Here is a 14,438-nt window from a genome sequence, read left to right as displayed (position 1 = left end):
GCGTCACTTTGATTGACCCAGCGTGGCTCTGAGTGGCTCTGCGTCCCTCTACGTAGGCTCAGCGTCTCTTCTCTGGACTGCGTCTCTCCTTCTGTGTTGTCTTCCACTGCCTATGCATCACCTCCTCCTCGATCTCTGCTTGTTGTTGAAGCCCTCCTCTTCCTCCACCCTGCAACTCCCTCTGAAATCAATTTCCTCTTACTTGAGAATCGAGTTTCCTTGAGATACTGAATATCTGCCGGTGTGTCTCCAAATGACCCTCAAGTCATTTCTTATACTTTGCCCATTGATGAATCAACGGTCAAGATTAAGTCCCTAATCAACGGCTAAGATTAAAATAGACTTGATCCTAGTCTCTTAGAAGCTTCTCATCCTTATCTTTATTAATACCCATTAATTTTTTTATTTTCTCAAGTTTAGACTTAGGAACCCATTAAAAATATTAATTATTTTAATAACTCCTCATCCGGATGGAATTTCTCAAAACGATTTCTGGGTCTTGGAGATCTCATCTGTCTTAGCCTCTCCTCCAAATTTCAAGCCTAGAGCACATCCGATGCTACAACAAATCAACACTCCCTCTTAGCGAGGAATGTGCTCTAATAATGCTCCATCACTGCAACATCGCACTGATCCTCTGCACCGGTACTTATACTGATGCTTGGCCTGCTGCCTTACATCATCTGCGCTGTTGCTTCATGTACTGCTGCCCATGACATTGCCACTGCCACTGCTACATCTGTATTGCAGCTCCCTCTCAATCTGCTACATCATGTTGCACATAGCCCTGCCACTGCTAATTGTTGCACTGCAACTTTTGATACTTATCCATTATTGAAATGGATTCTTTACCATCCCCATTTTCTCCCTGAAATGAACAAACTTTTTTCTTCCTAGAGCCTTGGTGAGGATGTCTGCCACCTGTTCCCCTGTAGGAGTGTACCTAAACTATACTGCCCCTTGTTGGACACGGTCTTTGACAAAGTGGCACCTAATATCAATGTGCTTCGACCGATCATGAAATACTGGATTCTCAGAGAGCTTGATGCAACTCTGATTATCACACATGATCCTAGTTGCTTCCATCCTTGTCCTGAATAGATTCATAAGCAATTTCCTAAGCCATATGGCTTCGCACGAAGTTGTGCTAGCTGCCATATATTCTGCTTCAGTTGAGCTCAGAGCCACAAATTTTTGTTTCCTACTGCACCAAGAGGTCATTCCTGATCCAATGTTGAAACAGTACCCAGTTGTACTTTTCCAATCTATTGAACTTCCAGCCCAATCTGCGTCAGTGAACCCACTCAGCCTGATATCATTGCCTCTGGTGTACAATAGTCCATGCTTGATTGTTCCTTGTATATACCTGAGAACATGTTTGGTTGCTACCCAGTGCGCCCTCTTAGGTTCTACCATGAACTGACTGAGGGTGTTGACAGTGTAACAAATGTCTGGCCTGGTATTGACCAGATACATTCGGGACCCTATGAGCTGCATGTACAAGGTGGGATCAACATCTTTATTTTCTGATGCATCAATCTTCTTCCAGTTGGTGATCATTGGAGTAGCCATAGGTCTACAGTCCTGCATCCTGAATCTCTTCAAGATTTTTGTAGCATATCTCCCTTGTCCCAGGAAGATCTCACCTTCTTCTGCTTCCAAACTTCCAACCCCAGAATATAATGCATCTGTCCCAAATCCTTCATGTTGAATTCTGTGGCTAGGTTCTTCTTGCAGTCTTTGATGAGCCTAGATGATCTTGTCAAGAAGAGATCATCCACATATAACACTAGGATTAGAGGCTCATTCTCTACAACTAGATAGTAGAGATTAGGGTTTGTGTCACTCTTGACGAATCCCATCTTCTGCAAGTAGCCATCAATTCAACCGTACCATGTCGTAGGTGCTTGTTTCAGCCCATACAAGTCTTTCTTTAATCCACATACATGATATTTCTTCTCATGTGTCTCAAAAACTTCTGGTTGTTTGATGTATACTTCCTCTTCTATTACCCCGTTCAAGAATGTCGTCTTGACATCCATCTTATGGATCTCCCACCCCATCTATGCTACAAGAGATATCATGGTCCTAATAGAAGTATACCTAGCTACTGGGGCGAAGGTTTCTTTGTAATCTATTCCTTCCTTCTGAGCATACCTCTTTGCCACGAACCTGGCTTTGTATTTCTCCACACTGCCATCTGCAGCATATTTGACCTTGTAGATCCATCTCGAACCTACCATTAATCTGTCTTGAGGCCTAAGTACCACTTCCGAGACATCATTGACCATTATGGAGCTGTATTCTTCCACCATAGCATCTACCCATACTTGATGTTGAACGGCCTCCTGAAAACTAGAAGGTTCCCCAACCTGAGCTACTAAGGCCTGGTATCTGTCTGGCTGTCTTCGTTCCCTTTTACTATTCCTGGGTGGACCAATGAAGTCTTCTACATCCCGTAGAATCTGTCGGAGTTCCCGACTCGTTCTTCCATTGGTAGTAGGTACATCTGTCAACTCCTCTTCTTCCTGAGATTCCTCCTGTTCTAAAGTCTTGTCTTCAGGAGGATTTCTGGTACCAGTTTCCGCTGGTTGAAGTGGTCTAACCAACGGCTCGTCTTTCGACTACTCCTCGGAAGGTATTTCTTGAGATTTTCTAAAAGCTCTATCCTCCATGAATTTTACATCCCGTTGAACTACTACCTTCCTACTCCCTGGAAGATAGACTCTGTGTGCCTTAGCATTCTCGCTATATCCCACAAGATATCATTTCTCAACAGTTTGATCTAATTTCTTTCTCTTCTCTTCAGGTATACGACAATATGCTAAACTCTCAAATATCCTGAAATGACTGACTTCAGGTGTCTTCCCAGTGAAGACCTTCTCTAGAGTGATTTTTCCCAATGCCCTATGAGGAGTCCTGTTTTGGACATAAATTGTCGTGTTGCATGCTTCTGCCCATAGGAATTTAGGCATATCCTGATTATACAACATTGCCCTAGCTGCTTCCACAATAGTCTTGTTTTTTCTTTCTGCTACTCCATTTTGTTCCGGATTGTAGGGAGTTGTCCCCTCTCTTCTGATGCCTTCCTTAGCGCAAAAATCGGTGAAGTCCTTATCAACATATTCTCCACCATTGTCTGAGCGCAACACTTTTATCTTCTTTCTTGTCAGATTCTCCACTAGAGCCTTGAATTCTTTGAAGTGGTCGAAAACCTCATCCTTGGTTTTCAAAAAGTAGATCCAAGTCTTCCTGGAGTGGTCATCTATGAAAGTGATGAAGTACTCGGCACCACTAAGAGCTTTTGTGGACATCAGTCCGCAGATGTCTAAGTGTATCAATCCTAGCACACTCTCCGCCCTATTGTTACTTCTGGAAAATGCAGCTTTGGCATACTTGCCCAAAGCGCACCCTCTGCATACATCATCCCATTCAGTACTTAGTTTTGGAACTCCTGATACTGTTTTCCTGAGAATTCTCAGAGCCCCATGGTGCAAGTGTCCCATCCTCTTGTGCCATAGCTCATTCAAGTCTTTGTCTCCATTACTACCTATCAGTGTCATTGGTGATTCTAGCTGTAACCTGTACGACCTGTTACTTCTGATTCTAATTTGAGCCTTCTTTTTCCAACTTGGGTGTTTGACATACACTTTCTCCTTAATGAAGAAAATGTCATGGTTATAGCCCTTGTTTTGAAGTTGAGGTATGAAAAGTAAGTTCATCCCCAATCCCGACACATGCAGCACCTTGGTTGCCCGAAGTTGCTCTCCTACTTCGGTTTGAAAAACTATGGTACCTTTTCCTACTGGAGTACACTTCGCCTTATTCCCCATGGTGATCTGAAAATTCATTCTTTCTTCCTGATAATCTGAAAAACATTATCGGATTCCTGTCATATGCCAGAAAGCTCCACTATCTATGTACCAGACCTCCGAGGAGGTAAGGCAAGCGACTTCTTCTTCCAATTTGGAAGCTAGCAACGAATATTTGTCCCTTGTGCATCCTTCTGAAAATCTGCGTGTGTCCCTTTGAGAGGATGCCTCTGCATCATGCTCTTGACCCATAATCGATTTTCCTTTCCTGTTGTCGGATCTCTGCCCTGATACCATGTGAAAATTTCTAAACTAAAATTCTATCACTGCAGCAACTTATTTATTTCACCTACTTATTATTCTAATAAGTTATTTATGAAATTCCTTCAGCAAATACTAAAATAAATTCTACTGCAGTTATCACACAATTACCCAGAGAAACATATATGCACAAGAATCAATCACATTGACACAATTATTTTTGGACAATTGTCCCTGGAAAAACCCAATGCAGGAAAGCCAGTGTAGCAAATGAGGGCTTTATTAATCTTCAACAACAATTGCTTTTACAAGGAATGATTTTTACAGAGAACTAAAAGAAAACACCTGAGACTTTCCCTCTAAAACTATCTGACACTTTGGAGACCCTGCTCCCACTTCTGCATCACCCCTGCGTCACTCTTATTGACCCAGCGTGGCTCTGCGTCCCTCTGCGTAGGCCCTGCGTCTTTTCTCTGGACTGCGTCTCTCCTTCTGCGCTGTCTTCCACTGCCCCTGCATCACCTCCTCCTCGATCACTTCTTGCTGTTGAAGCCCTCCTCTTCCTCCACCCTACAACTCCCTCTGAAATCGATCTCCTCTTACTTGAGAATCAAATTTCCTTGAGATACTGAATATCTGCGGGTGTGTCTCCAAATGACCCTCAAGTCTTTTCTTATACTTTTCCTGTTGATGAATCAACAACCGAGATTAAGTCCCTAATCAACGGCTAAGATTAAAACAGACTTGATGCTTGTCTCTTAGAAGCTTTTCATCCTTATCTTTATTAATACCCATTAATATTTTTATTTTCCTAAGTTTAGACTTAGGAACCCATTAAAAATATTAATTATTTTAATAACTCTTCATCCGGATGGAATTTCTCAAAACGATTTTTGGGTATTGGAGATCTCATGTGCCTTAGCCTCTCCTCCAAATTTCAAGGCTGGAGCACATCTGATGCTACCACAAATCAACAGTGCCTTGATTTCAAATTGACATAATAATATCAAATTATGATAAAGCTATGATTCTACCTTTTTCTAGGGAATAGTAAACTTATGCAAAACATAGTAGTTTTAAAGTACTTGGAAGAATGACCAGTGTAAAAGGAAATATGAATCTTCAAAACGACCCGGTTAATGGCCATTGGTAATGAGGTTAAACTCAAATATCATTATCGTCTGCTTAGAAATATTGCTTTAGCCATGAAATACAGTGTCTAATGGTTTTTCTTTATGCAATGCTAACGTGAAACCTTCTAGACAGAATTAGATATATATATCTAAATAATTCTAATGTTTATTTTGGCAGGAAATTGGTACCTTCTTCATGGACATCGTTAATTCATCACATGCTTATGCAACTGGAGGAACGTCTGTCAGTGAATTCTGGTAAGAATCATGAATATTAGTTGACCATTCTGACTCCTGAGACCTCATGCAAATATCGGCTTAACTCCTTGTTTGAATGTTCTTCCTTATGACTCTGGAGGCCCCTCATATTATTCTACCTTTGGTTTGTGTGGAGAATTCTGCATACTGGTGCCTCCCACATCACAAAGAATCAATAAACAATGATTAAATAAATTGACTTCATGTTTAGATGGTATTAGTAAAGTAGGCAAGCTTGACTGTTAAACTTGGATACAATACATTTATAAAATTGTATTTCCTGGTAGTATCTACTTTTCTTGTTTGTTGGTGCTCATTAGACATATCTTGGTGTTTTTGGAGGTCTGACCCAAAGCGGCTCGCTACCACACTTGGCCGAGAGAATGAAGAGTCTTGTACTACTTATAACATGCTAAAGGTATGTACACAATATGCTCTTTTTCAGTGAGTTTAAATCCACCCATAGATTGAGCTCATGTAGATACTATAATTCTTCCTTGTTTATAACCAACATATGTTGAAGTACAAGAAAAATTGTTAGCTTAATCGCCTTTTTAAATGTGGACAAATTATTTAGTAGCCTTATCTTGGACTAGAAACAATGTAGCTGGCATCAATAATTTGAGAGTTATAGACTGACTATTGCACAAAATATTCATCCAAGTATGGCTATAAAAAATTGCTCAATGGACAAGTATGCAAAGCAACAGACTATGAAACCTCAAACGTGTCATTAAGTTGCAAAATTTCGCACAACCATAGTCCGTGGAATCCTTTGCACAAGTGAAAAAGGGTCACTATCCCAAGTACAATGATAGGTTATGCAATTCTTAATGCAACGCTAGGATGCAGATATTATACCAACAGCTCAATGTTGTGGAATATGGACTCTGCAAATCTACCATTTGGGAAAAATAAGATCCACAATGCAACATTACAATTTGCAAGACATGGAAGATTTACTCTACATCATTGCTCAGGAAAAGAACCAGCTATACAACATTGTGGTGAAGTAATTAGAACTTATTGATAATAGACAAGCTATGTTGTGTTTCCACAGTGTTTCCATGTCGAAACTCTGAAACTTGACTGAAACATGTTTCAGTTCATATGAAACGCATTTCACACGTCAGAAATGTGTTTCATACAAACTGAAATGTGTTTCAACATATGTACAATGCATTTCCAAATGAAATTTGTCTGATTTATCCTTGATTTAATTGTTGGGACCCACATTTTTGGTTTTTTTTCCTAATCAGAGGTTAATTATGAATTAATGAGACTTCTAGAAACCTCTAAGACCAAATTTTTTTCTTTAAAAACGGTTTCACTCTCAATTTGCACCAAAATGTTATTAGTTAATGGTATTGTTAAATTCTTGAAGTAAAAGTTATTTTACTTAAATTTTTAACATTACTTTTAATTGTTTCGTGATGCTTTTGACTCGAGTGTTTCCAACCTCATCAATCTTTATATGGAGAAAGTAGAATTTCATATCCTACTCAAATTTCACCAGGCTTAACAGATTTCAGAATTTTATGATTATTTTGATTAGATTCTATCAAGTATGAAGGTATGGTATTGGTAAGTTAATCAAGAGCATCAAGCCCTTTTATGTACCTTGATGTTAGTAATATTGCTTGTTGGACTCCTCAATTAAGGCCTTAGCAAAAATGTACCCTTCACACAAACTAAAATCATTGATCAGGCATGCTAGTCTTTTCATAGCATCTTTTAAAGCTTGGATTAGTTAGTTTCATCAAAATTGGGTGGTGCTGACTGATGTCCCTAGCGGATTAAGGTAGAGGCAAAAGGTGATACTAATGATGAGGATCCCAATATAAGTGATAGTGAAACATAACTTGTCATTTAAATGTTCTTGCTCATTTATTCATAATGATTTATTTCCAAGTTTCAATATAATGTTCCATATATATATACATATATATATCCCCGTTTCTAAATTTTTGGGGGCTCACATTTCTAGTGTGTTTTCGTTTCAGAAATGTGTATTCATTTCCCGGTATCATGCAACTTAGTAGACAAAACATCAAAGAATACAAGCATACATGTATAATTCAATCCATTATTATAAAGTTCATTCAAACTCTTATTGTAACTATGTAGCTGCCATGGTACTAGAACTGCTATATGATCTACATGTATATAAATTAAATCAAGGCCTCAGCAGCATTGTATAGAATATTGAGTATGATATGGATATGATGTTGAGATGGAAAAGCTCAAGGCTCAAACATAACTCAATCCTCATTAGGAAGTTGGAACCCATCACGCAACTTGAGCTGAAACACTCATAATTCCAAGTTGTCTCGTTCTCTTGATTGTCTGATTTCATTGCTAGGTTTGCATAACCACTAACATCTTTATCCACATGAACAGAACAACACAATTCTTCCCCTAACTGGATTCCTGTTAGAATGCTTGGTAGTCCCCCAAACTTGATCCACAGTCTTCATCAGTTTTGTATCAAATCTAGGTTTAAGACCACTTGGAAATTGACTGATTCCAAGAGTATTGAGATGCTAGTGAAAAGTTTGAAGAAGCCACCAAATCAAAGGATTGAAAATCCCCCAAAAAATGATACAATGGTATATGAGTTTCATTATGCAAAAGAGTAGCCATTTCCCTCTATGAAACTATCCCACTTACATGTGAGTATGGTAGAAGTCCAAGATATTATGAATAGAAAAAATGAATATTGACCCAATTGATATCTCTTACCCACATAACTCGTAGTTAAAGCAAATAACAATGGTCAATTGGACACTACTTCAAAGGCATACAAATGTAGCATTTGTGCAGTAGTTGGTGGGCAGTGATGTCATACATCAACAACGCAGAGGGAGATGTTACAGAACAGGGTGATGCTTCGGCAGGTTGCATTGCTAGAGCACATTCCTTGCTCTAGAGAGTGTTGGTTTCTAGTAGCATCGGATGTGCTCTAAGTCTCAAATTTTGCAGGGAGGCTTAGACACATGTATTCCACAATACCCAGAAATCGTTTTGGGAAATTCCACCCGGAGACAGTTTTATTAAAATAATTAATTATTTTTAATGAGTGCCTACGTCTAAACTTAGGAAATTAAAATAATTAAAGGGTATTAATATAATTGTGAGTGAAAATTCTAGAAGAAGACGAGGATCAAGTCAATATGATCCAAGCCATTGATCAAAATCTAATCTGGGCCAATGAATACTCAACTGGAGGATTATAAGAAGGACTTTGATGGTCCTTTGGAAAACACACCAGGCAGATACTTAGTTACCCGAGTAAAATCAATTTCCTCACTGGTCGAAGTTTGGCAAGAGGAAATCGATTCAGAGGGAGAGTTGCAGGTGAGGAGGAGAGAGGGTATCAAGAAATAGTCGAGAGGCTGGAGCAGAAGAAGCAGAGCAGAGAAGAGACAGTGCAGAAGCTGTGATGCAAAGGGACAACGCAAAAGTTGAGATGTTGGGACTACGCAGTCCCTATGCAGAAGTTGACGCAATGAGTGACAGAGGGGGCAGCAGGTGCTCTTCCAGATCAGAATCTCGCCAAGGAGTGTGAGAAAGTTGGCCGTAAAATTCTCACAGAGATATCTTTTCTATTTTGCTAGTTGCATCTTGTACATGAGATTTTTGCTGAAGATTAATAAAGAAACCCTCATCTGCTGCACCAGTTTTCCCACACTGGGTTTTCCCGGGGACAATTGTCCAAAAATAATTGTCATTGTGATTATCTTTGTGCTAGTATCTTTCTTTGCATTTACTTTCCGTAGTATTTTAATTATGAAGGCTAGAGTAGAATTTATTTTGAAATTTTCCATAGAAACACTGTGAATAACTTATTTCTGATTTAATGAGTAGAAGAAATAATATCAGTAACTGCAGTTGGATTCCTATTTTGAAATTTTCACACAATACATCTCCACCGATGAGGAGGTTGCTGACATATTGACAAAATCTCTTCCTAATAAGAAGCTTGTGTATTTGAGAGACAAGCTTGGTTTGGTTGATGTATCCTCCCTGGTTGAGAGGGAGAGATAAGCACATCATTCTTGTCTTCACTTGGGAAGACAAAATGGAGGATTGGGTAAGCATCTGGCATCTGATATTCTTTGAGGATGAGGTAGGGCATTGAAGATAAGATTAGTCATGGAGCGATATTCTTTGAGGACTAACTATCCAAGATAAGAATAGTCCAAGGAAGGTCATACTCTATGAACACCTGGGTGGGGTATGTACCTTGAGAGACAATGATGATGGTGTCTGTAAATCAATGGTGTCGCCAACATTATGCTCTGATCTTGTGGAGAGAAAGAGTTGTTAGTCAAGGCCTTGCTATATGACAATGCTAGTTGATATGATGCTAAATAGATGGGTTACCAATCCGACTCTTCTTATGAGATCTCTTTAGATTAAGAGTGTCCATGTAGCTAGGTTCGATCTTCATAAATATGAAATGTACTTTTGATTCTTGTATATTGTAAAATGAAAGAAAATTATTATTATTATTTTTTGGAGCATGAATTTCATGTTCAAGGTCTTTTATTTTATAGTCAAGCATGCATTGAGTGCTTCTAGGGTTTGTCCTTGTTAGTTTTTGTAGCATCAGATGTGTTCTAGCCACGAAATTTGGTGGAGAGGCTAGAATACACGAAATCTCCAAAACCTAGTGTTGTCGCGCGGATTGGCACGACAACGCTCAGACCGGGGGCTGTCACTCTGATCCCCGATCCCTCCGTTTAAGCCTGTCTCCCGCGGCTAAGGGGGGTAGTCCCTGTGAGATGACGAGGCCAACTGTCGACCAGTTGGTTGGGAGACACGAGATACGATTAAGATAAGCACCTAAAAGACTCGATTTATTTAGAAGACCAGTGCCTTAAAAGATGATTTCTTTAAAACCACCACAAGAATCAGTAACCAGATATCGTATTCATATCTCGACTTGAAAATTCAGCATGAAAGATATAACATGAGAAACCACTGAAACTGGCAAAACTGATTTTTTAAATTTCGAATTTTTTTTTTTTTTTTTATTTATTTATTTATTTATTATTATTATTTTATTTTTTTTTTATTGAATAAAAAATTAATTCCTAAATTAAAAAATTTAAATTTCCTAAAAACCTAAATCTAAAAAATTAATTCCTAAATTAAAAAATTTAAATTTCCTAAAAACCTAAATCTAAAATCTAACCATAAAATTAAAAAAAAAAAAAAAAAAAAAAAAAAAAAAAAAAACTAAAGCTACCACATTAAAAACTAACTAAAACAAATCTAAATAAAAAAATTTAACTTTTTTATATTTTATATTTAAAAGGAAAATTTAAAAGACTAAGTTAAAATCTAAATATAAACAAAACCTAAACTAAATGTAAAATAAAATCTACGTTTATCTAAATTCAAATCTAAAATTAAAATCTAAAATCAAATTCTAACCAAAGTTAAGTCCTAAAAAAAAACTAATTGAAATCTAATAAATTGAAATCTACCAAAACCAAAAAAAACGAAACCGTAACCCTGAAATGCGAACGAATACCTGAGAATTACGTACGCTGAGACCGCAGAAAATGATACGCAGACATTACCTGGGCCGAGAGTGAAGACGGCGGACCGAATTACTGGTTGGAACGAGTTGCTTGGGACCGGGCTTCTTACCATGTGCAAGAATAAATACGATTCCCTTCTCAAAGGCGGATAATGATCGTTTGAGAGCCTCAGCGGCAATGCCAACTCGTTCAGCAAATCTCAACGGCTAAAGAGAACACGCTGGAGTCGTATTCCAAACTGGAGGAGTCTGCACGGAATGTTCTTAACGCCAATCACGCCATAATCCTAAAATATCCACGCCAATTTCAACCTAATCTTCCATTTAAGCTACTGCAAGTCCACGATGCTTTCAGCAGTGACAGTTACAAGTAGATTTTCAGTCGATTTAAAAGACGGTTTCAGCAGTTCTATGCATGTAGACGGTAAAGGTTTGAGAAGCCTGAGGCTCGCTTCAGTTTGCTGGCTGTGCAGATCCGACTTACCATATGTCGATTTGAAATGTCTGGGCGATGAAAGGAAGGCGCCTTTATTAACTGCGTACTGGCCCGAAAATATGAATTCAGATCGTCGACGAATGGGATCGAATCACCATCACACAGAGGAGTGACGGAAAGGACGCAGCTGGAAATGATGAGATGCGTTTCACATGACAGGGATTTTCAGCGGGAACGAAATATTCTCAGCTAGTTTTCTTGAAAGCTTTTGGGTACAGTAACACGTTTTCAAACAACACACCCAAAAAATGCCCAGGATTATTCAAGATGTGCGTCGCAGCCTCTAACAGGATCACGTGATGGAGAGAATGGCCTGTATAGAGAGCTTGAATGGCAGAGTCTGCACTAAATGTGTAGATTTTTCCAGACCTGCAAAACCCTTGACACCGAAATAGTAACCCTACAAAACTAAATTTTTCTTCCAGATCTTATCTCAGGTCTGTATCCTGCAAGAAGGAAAACAAAACCCGGCAGATGCACGAAATTTTAAAGTAAAACCGTCCAAAATTAACCTAAAATCACAAAAAAAAATTGCAGTAAACAAAATCAAAACCCTAGATCTAGCAAAAGAATTACAGATATGGCCCCTTGACAGCCTGATTCTGCAAATAATAACAGGAATATTTAGAATATCATGTAATGTTTCAGAAATCTCTCATATAAACCAGAAAAGAAACTCTTAATGATTAACCCAGGGCCAAAATCAGCTAGGCTCTGCAAAGAAAAGCCTGTGGGAGTTGGCTGGTTCAGCCTAGAACTTCCCCAAACGCCCACCGATATTCTTCACCTAAAGGTTTCCTGCACATCTCAAGCAACCATCAATAAAGAGAGCGAGAATGCTGCTAGATCTCAGGAAATAATGGAGATACCTGCCATTATTTCAGAAATCCTAACAACACTCAACCCTAGCAGGTGAACAAGATACCTGTGCTCACAATACTCTGAAAACAAGCTATTATTAATGGCTAAAAACTGAAATATGCAGAAAAATAAGCATCTCACAACAATTCCAGAGAGTAACACCAGCAAGATTTGGACCCCAAAGTCTTCTTTTATTAACCAGAAATCAGATTACAAGAGAGCTTTCTCAGTATTGACTCACAGATCGAATGAATCTGAAATGACCACCTAAGACTCTATATAAAGGAAATGATCCCAACGGCTAGTTCGAATGATCCATGTAGAAATGATCTCGACCGCTGATGAAGATCAAGACATCTCTTGATCTCATCCGTCGATTTATTCAATATTATTTTTTAAATTTTTTAAAATTTCTTATTATTTATTATTTTATTATTATTTCTTAAATTTTTAAATTTAAAAAAAAAAAAATTATTATTTTTTATTTTTTAAATTTTTAAATTTTTAATTTTTTATTATTTTTTATTAAATTTTTTAAATTTTTTATTATTTATTTTATTTTTTAAATGGATCATCGAACTAAACCCTTGGAAACATCACCTAGGACCTAGGACTTAGGACTCACGAGGGGATTTAAAACATTTTCAACCCTCAAGACACATTTCATGATGACTTTTTACAATTTACATCTCAAGGGGACAAACCCACTTAATACAGACCCTCATAAATCACCCAGTTCTGCGACACAACTATAATCTAGCAGATTAACACACTAGGATTCTCCTAAAGTTCTAATGACAAAATCCATCCCGGCTTTGGGGTCAGGTTTGAAGGAAAACTCTGCCGATCCATGGATCGGTGAGACGAAAAACCTTCCGGGACATAGATTATCATAGAAAGTTAGGTCCACCTAGGCAATTTTACATACATGACTCTGATCTGCTTAGATTATTTACAATTCGTACATGCAAACTGGGTTTACAATTGAAATGATCAAGCTGCTGATGACTGTAGGCTGGCACGGACACGTCGTTCAGGTGCTATCTCTTTCTGCCAAGAAAAAAGGGTGTACCGCATGGGAAGTTGACCAGTAGTGGTCAACACCTAGAAATCGTTTTTGGAAATTCCGCTTAGAAGTGTCTCAATTAGATTATTAACCAATTTTTAAATACTTTCTAAGTCTAAACTTAGAGAATATGGTTAATTAATCAGTATTAATTGAGATAAGGCAATAATAGTCTAGAAACCCACATGGATCGATCCAGAGATGATTCTAGCCATCAATTATGTTTTAATCTTGGTCGTTGGTGCTCCAACAATGGATTATAAGAGGGGATCGATGTGGTGATAGAGAATGCACCAGAGTCACTTGGAGAATTCAATTTTCCAAAGTAGCAGCAGGCAGTTGCCGGAGAGTTCGAGCTTCAGTGAGGCAACAGAGATAGCGAGGGGCAGGGACAGTGATCTGAAGGAAGTTTTCCAGATCTGGAGAGGCAACAACAAGTGACAGAAGTGATCCACACAGAGGTAGCGCATAGGACTGCGCAGTTTCCCAAGAGGAGCAGTTCGATTTAACTGAGGAGGAGGTCGATTATGTTTCTAGAGGCCGAGAAAGTCTTCCAGAGGGCCGGAGAGTCACTTCCAGCAGCAAAGACAAGCTAGATGACTTTCTCAGAGGAAAAATCGAGCCACACATGTGAGAGACAGCGCAGAGGCAGCACAGAAGGGCTCAGGCTAGCGTTTGGACGACAAGTTTTCTGTAGAAGCCAGTGCTAGGATTGCTTGTGGGGTGAGATAATTTTTCTCTCTAATTATTTTTGTCAGATACTTGCTGATTAGATTGCCAGTTTGGCATCCATAGATTGTACTCAAATTTTCACTTCTGCATAATAATAAAAACCCTCACTGTTGCATCGGTTTTCCCAAGTTGGGTTTTTCCGGGGACATTTGTCCAAAAATAACGGTCATTTTCATGTGTGTGTTCTAGTATTTTCTAAGTTTCCAGTGCTATTATTTCCGAAATATTTTATTTGTAAAGGTTGCAATGTGATTTATTTGATATTTGT

General features: G+C 38.5%; 1 protein-coding gene and 1 long non-coding RNA gene across 8 annotated transcripts in view; one reads left to right on the top strand and one right to left on the bottom strand.

Moving 5' to 3' along the window:
• LOC149150703 (uncharacterized) overlaps positions 1-14,438 on the bottom strand; it is a 307,262-nt gene that overhangs the window by 32,753 nt on the left and 260,071 nt on the right. The window lies entirely within an intron of this gene.
• The window catches only part of LOC149150704 (uncharacterized), a 196,150-nt gene that overhangs the window by 8,587 nt on the left and 173,125 nt on the right, over positions 1-14,438 (top strand). Inside the window, 2 exon segments of the mRNA XM_089445562.1 lie at positions 5,385-5,464; positions 5,807-5,882. Coding sequence (XP_089301688.1) covers positions 5,385-5,464; positions 5,807-5,882 — 156 coding nt within the window.

Source organism: Pinus tabuliformis, chromosome 9 (assembly GCF_031772625.1).
Source record: "Pinus tabuliformis cultivar Carrire ecotype Pingquan chromosome 9, CPIR1, whole genome shotgun sequence".
NCBI lineage: Eukaryota > Viridiplantae > Streptophyta > Pinopsida > Pinales > Pinaceae > Pinus > Pinus tabuliformis.
The sequence above is the reverse complement of the archived record's forward strand: the minus strand, read 5'-3'. Positions and strand labels throughout refer to the sequence as shown.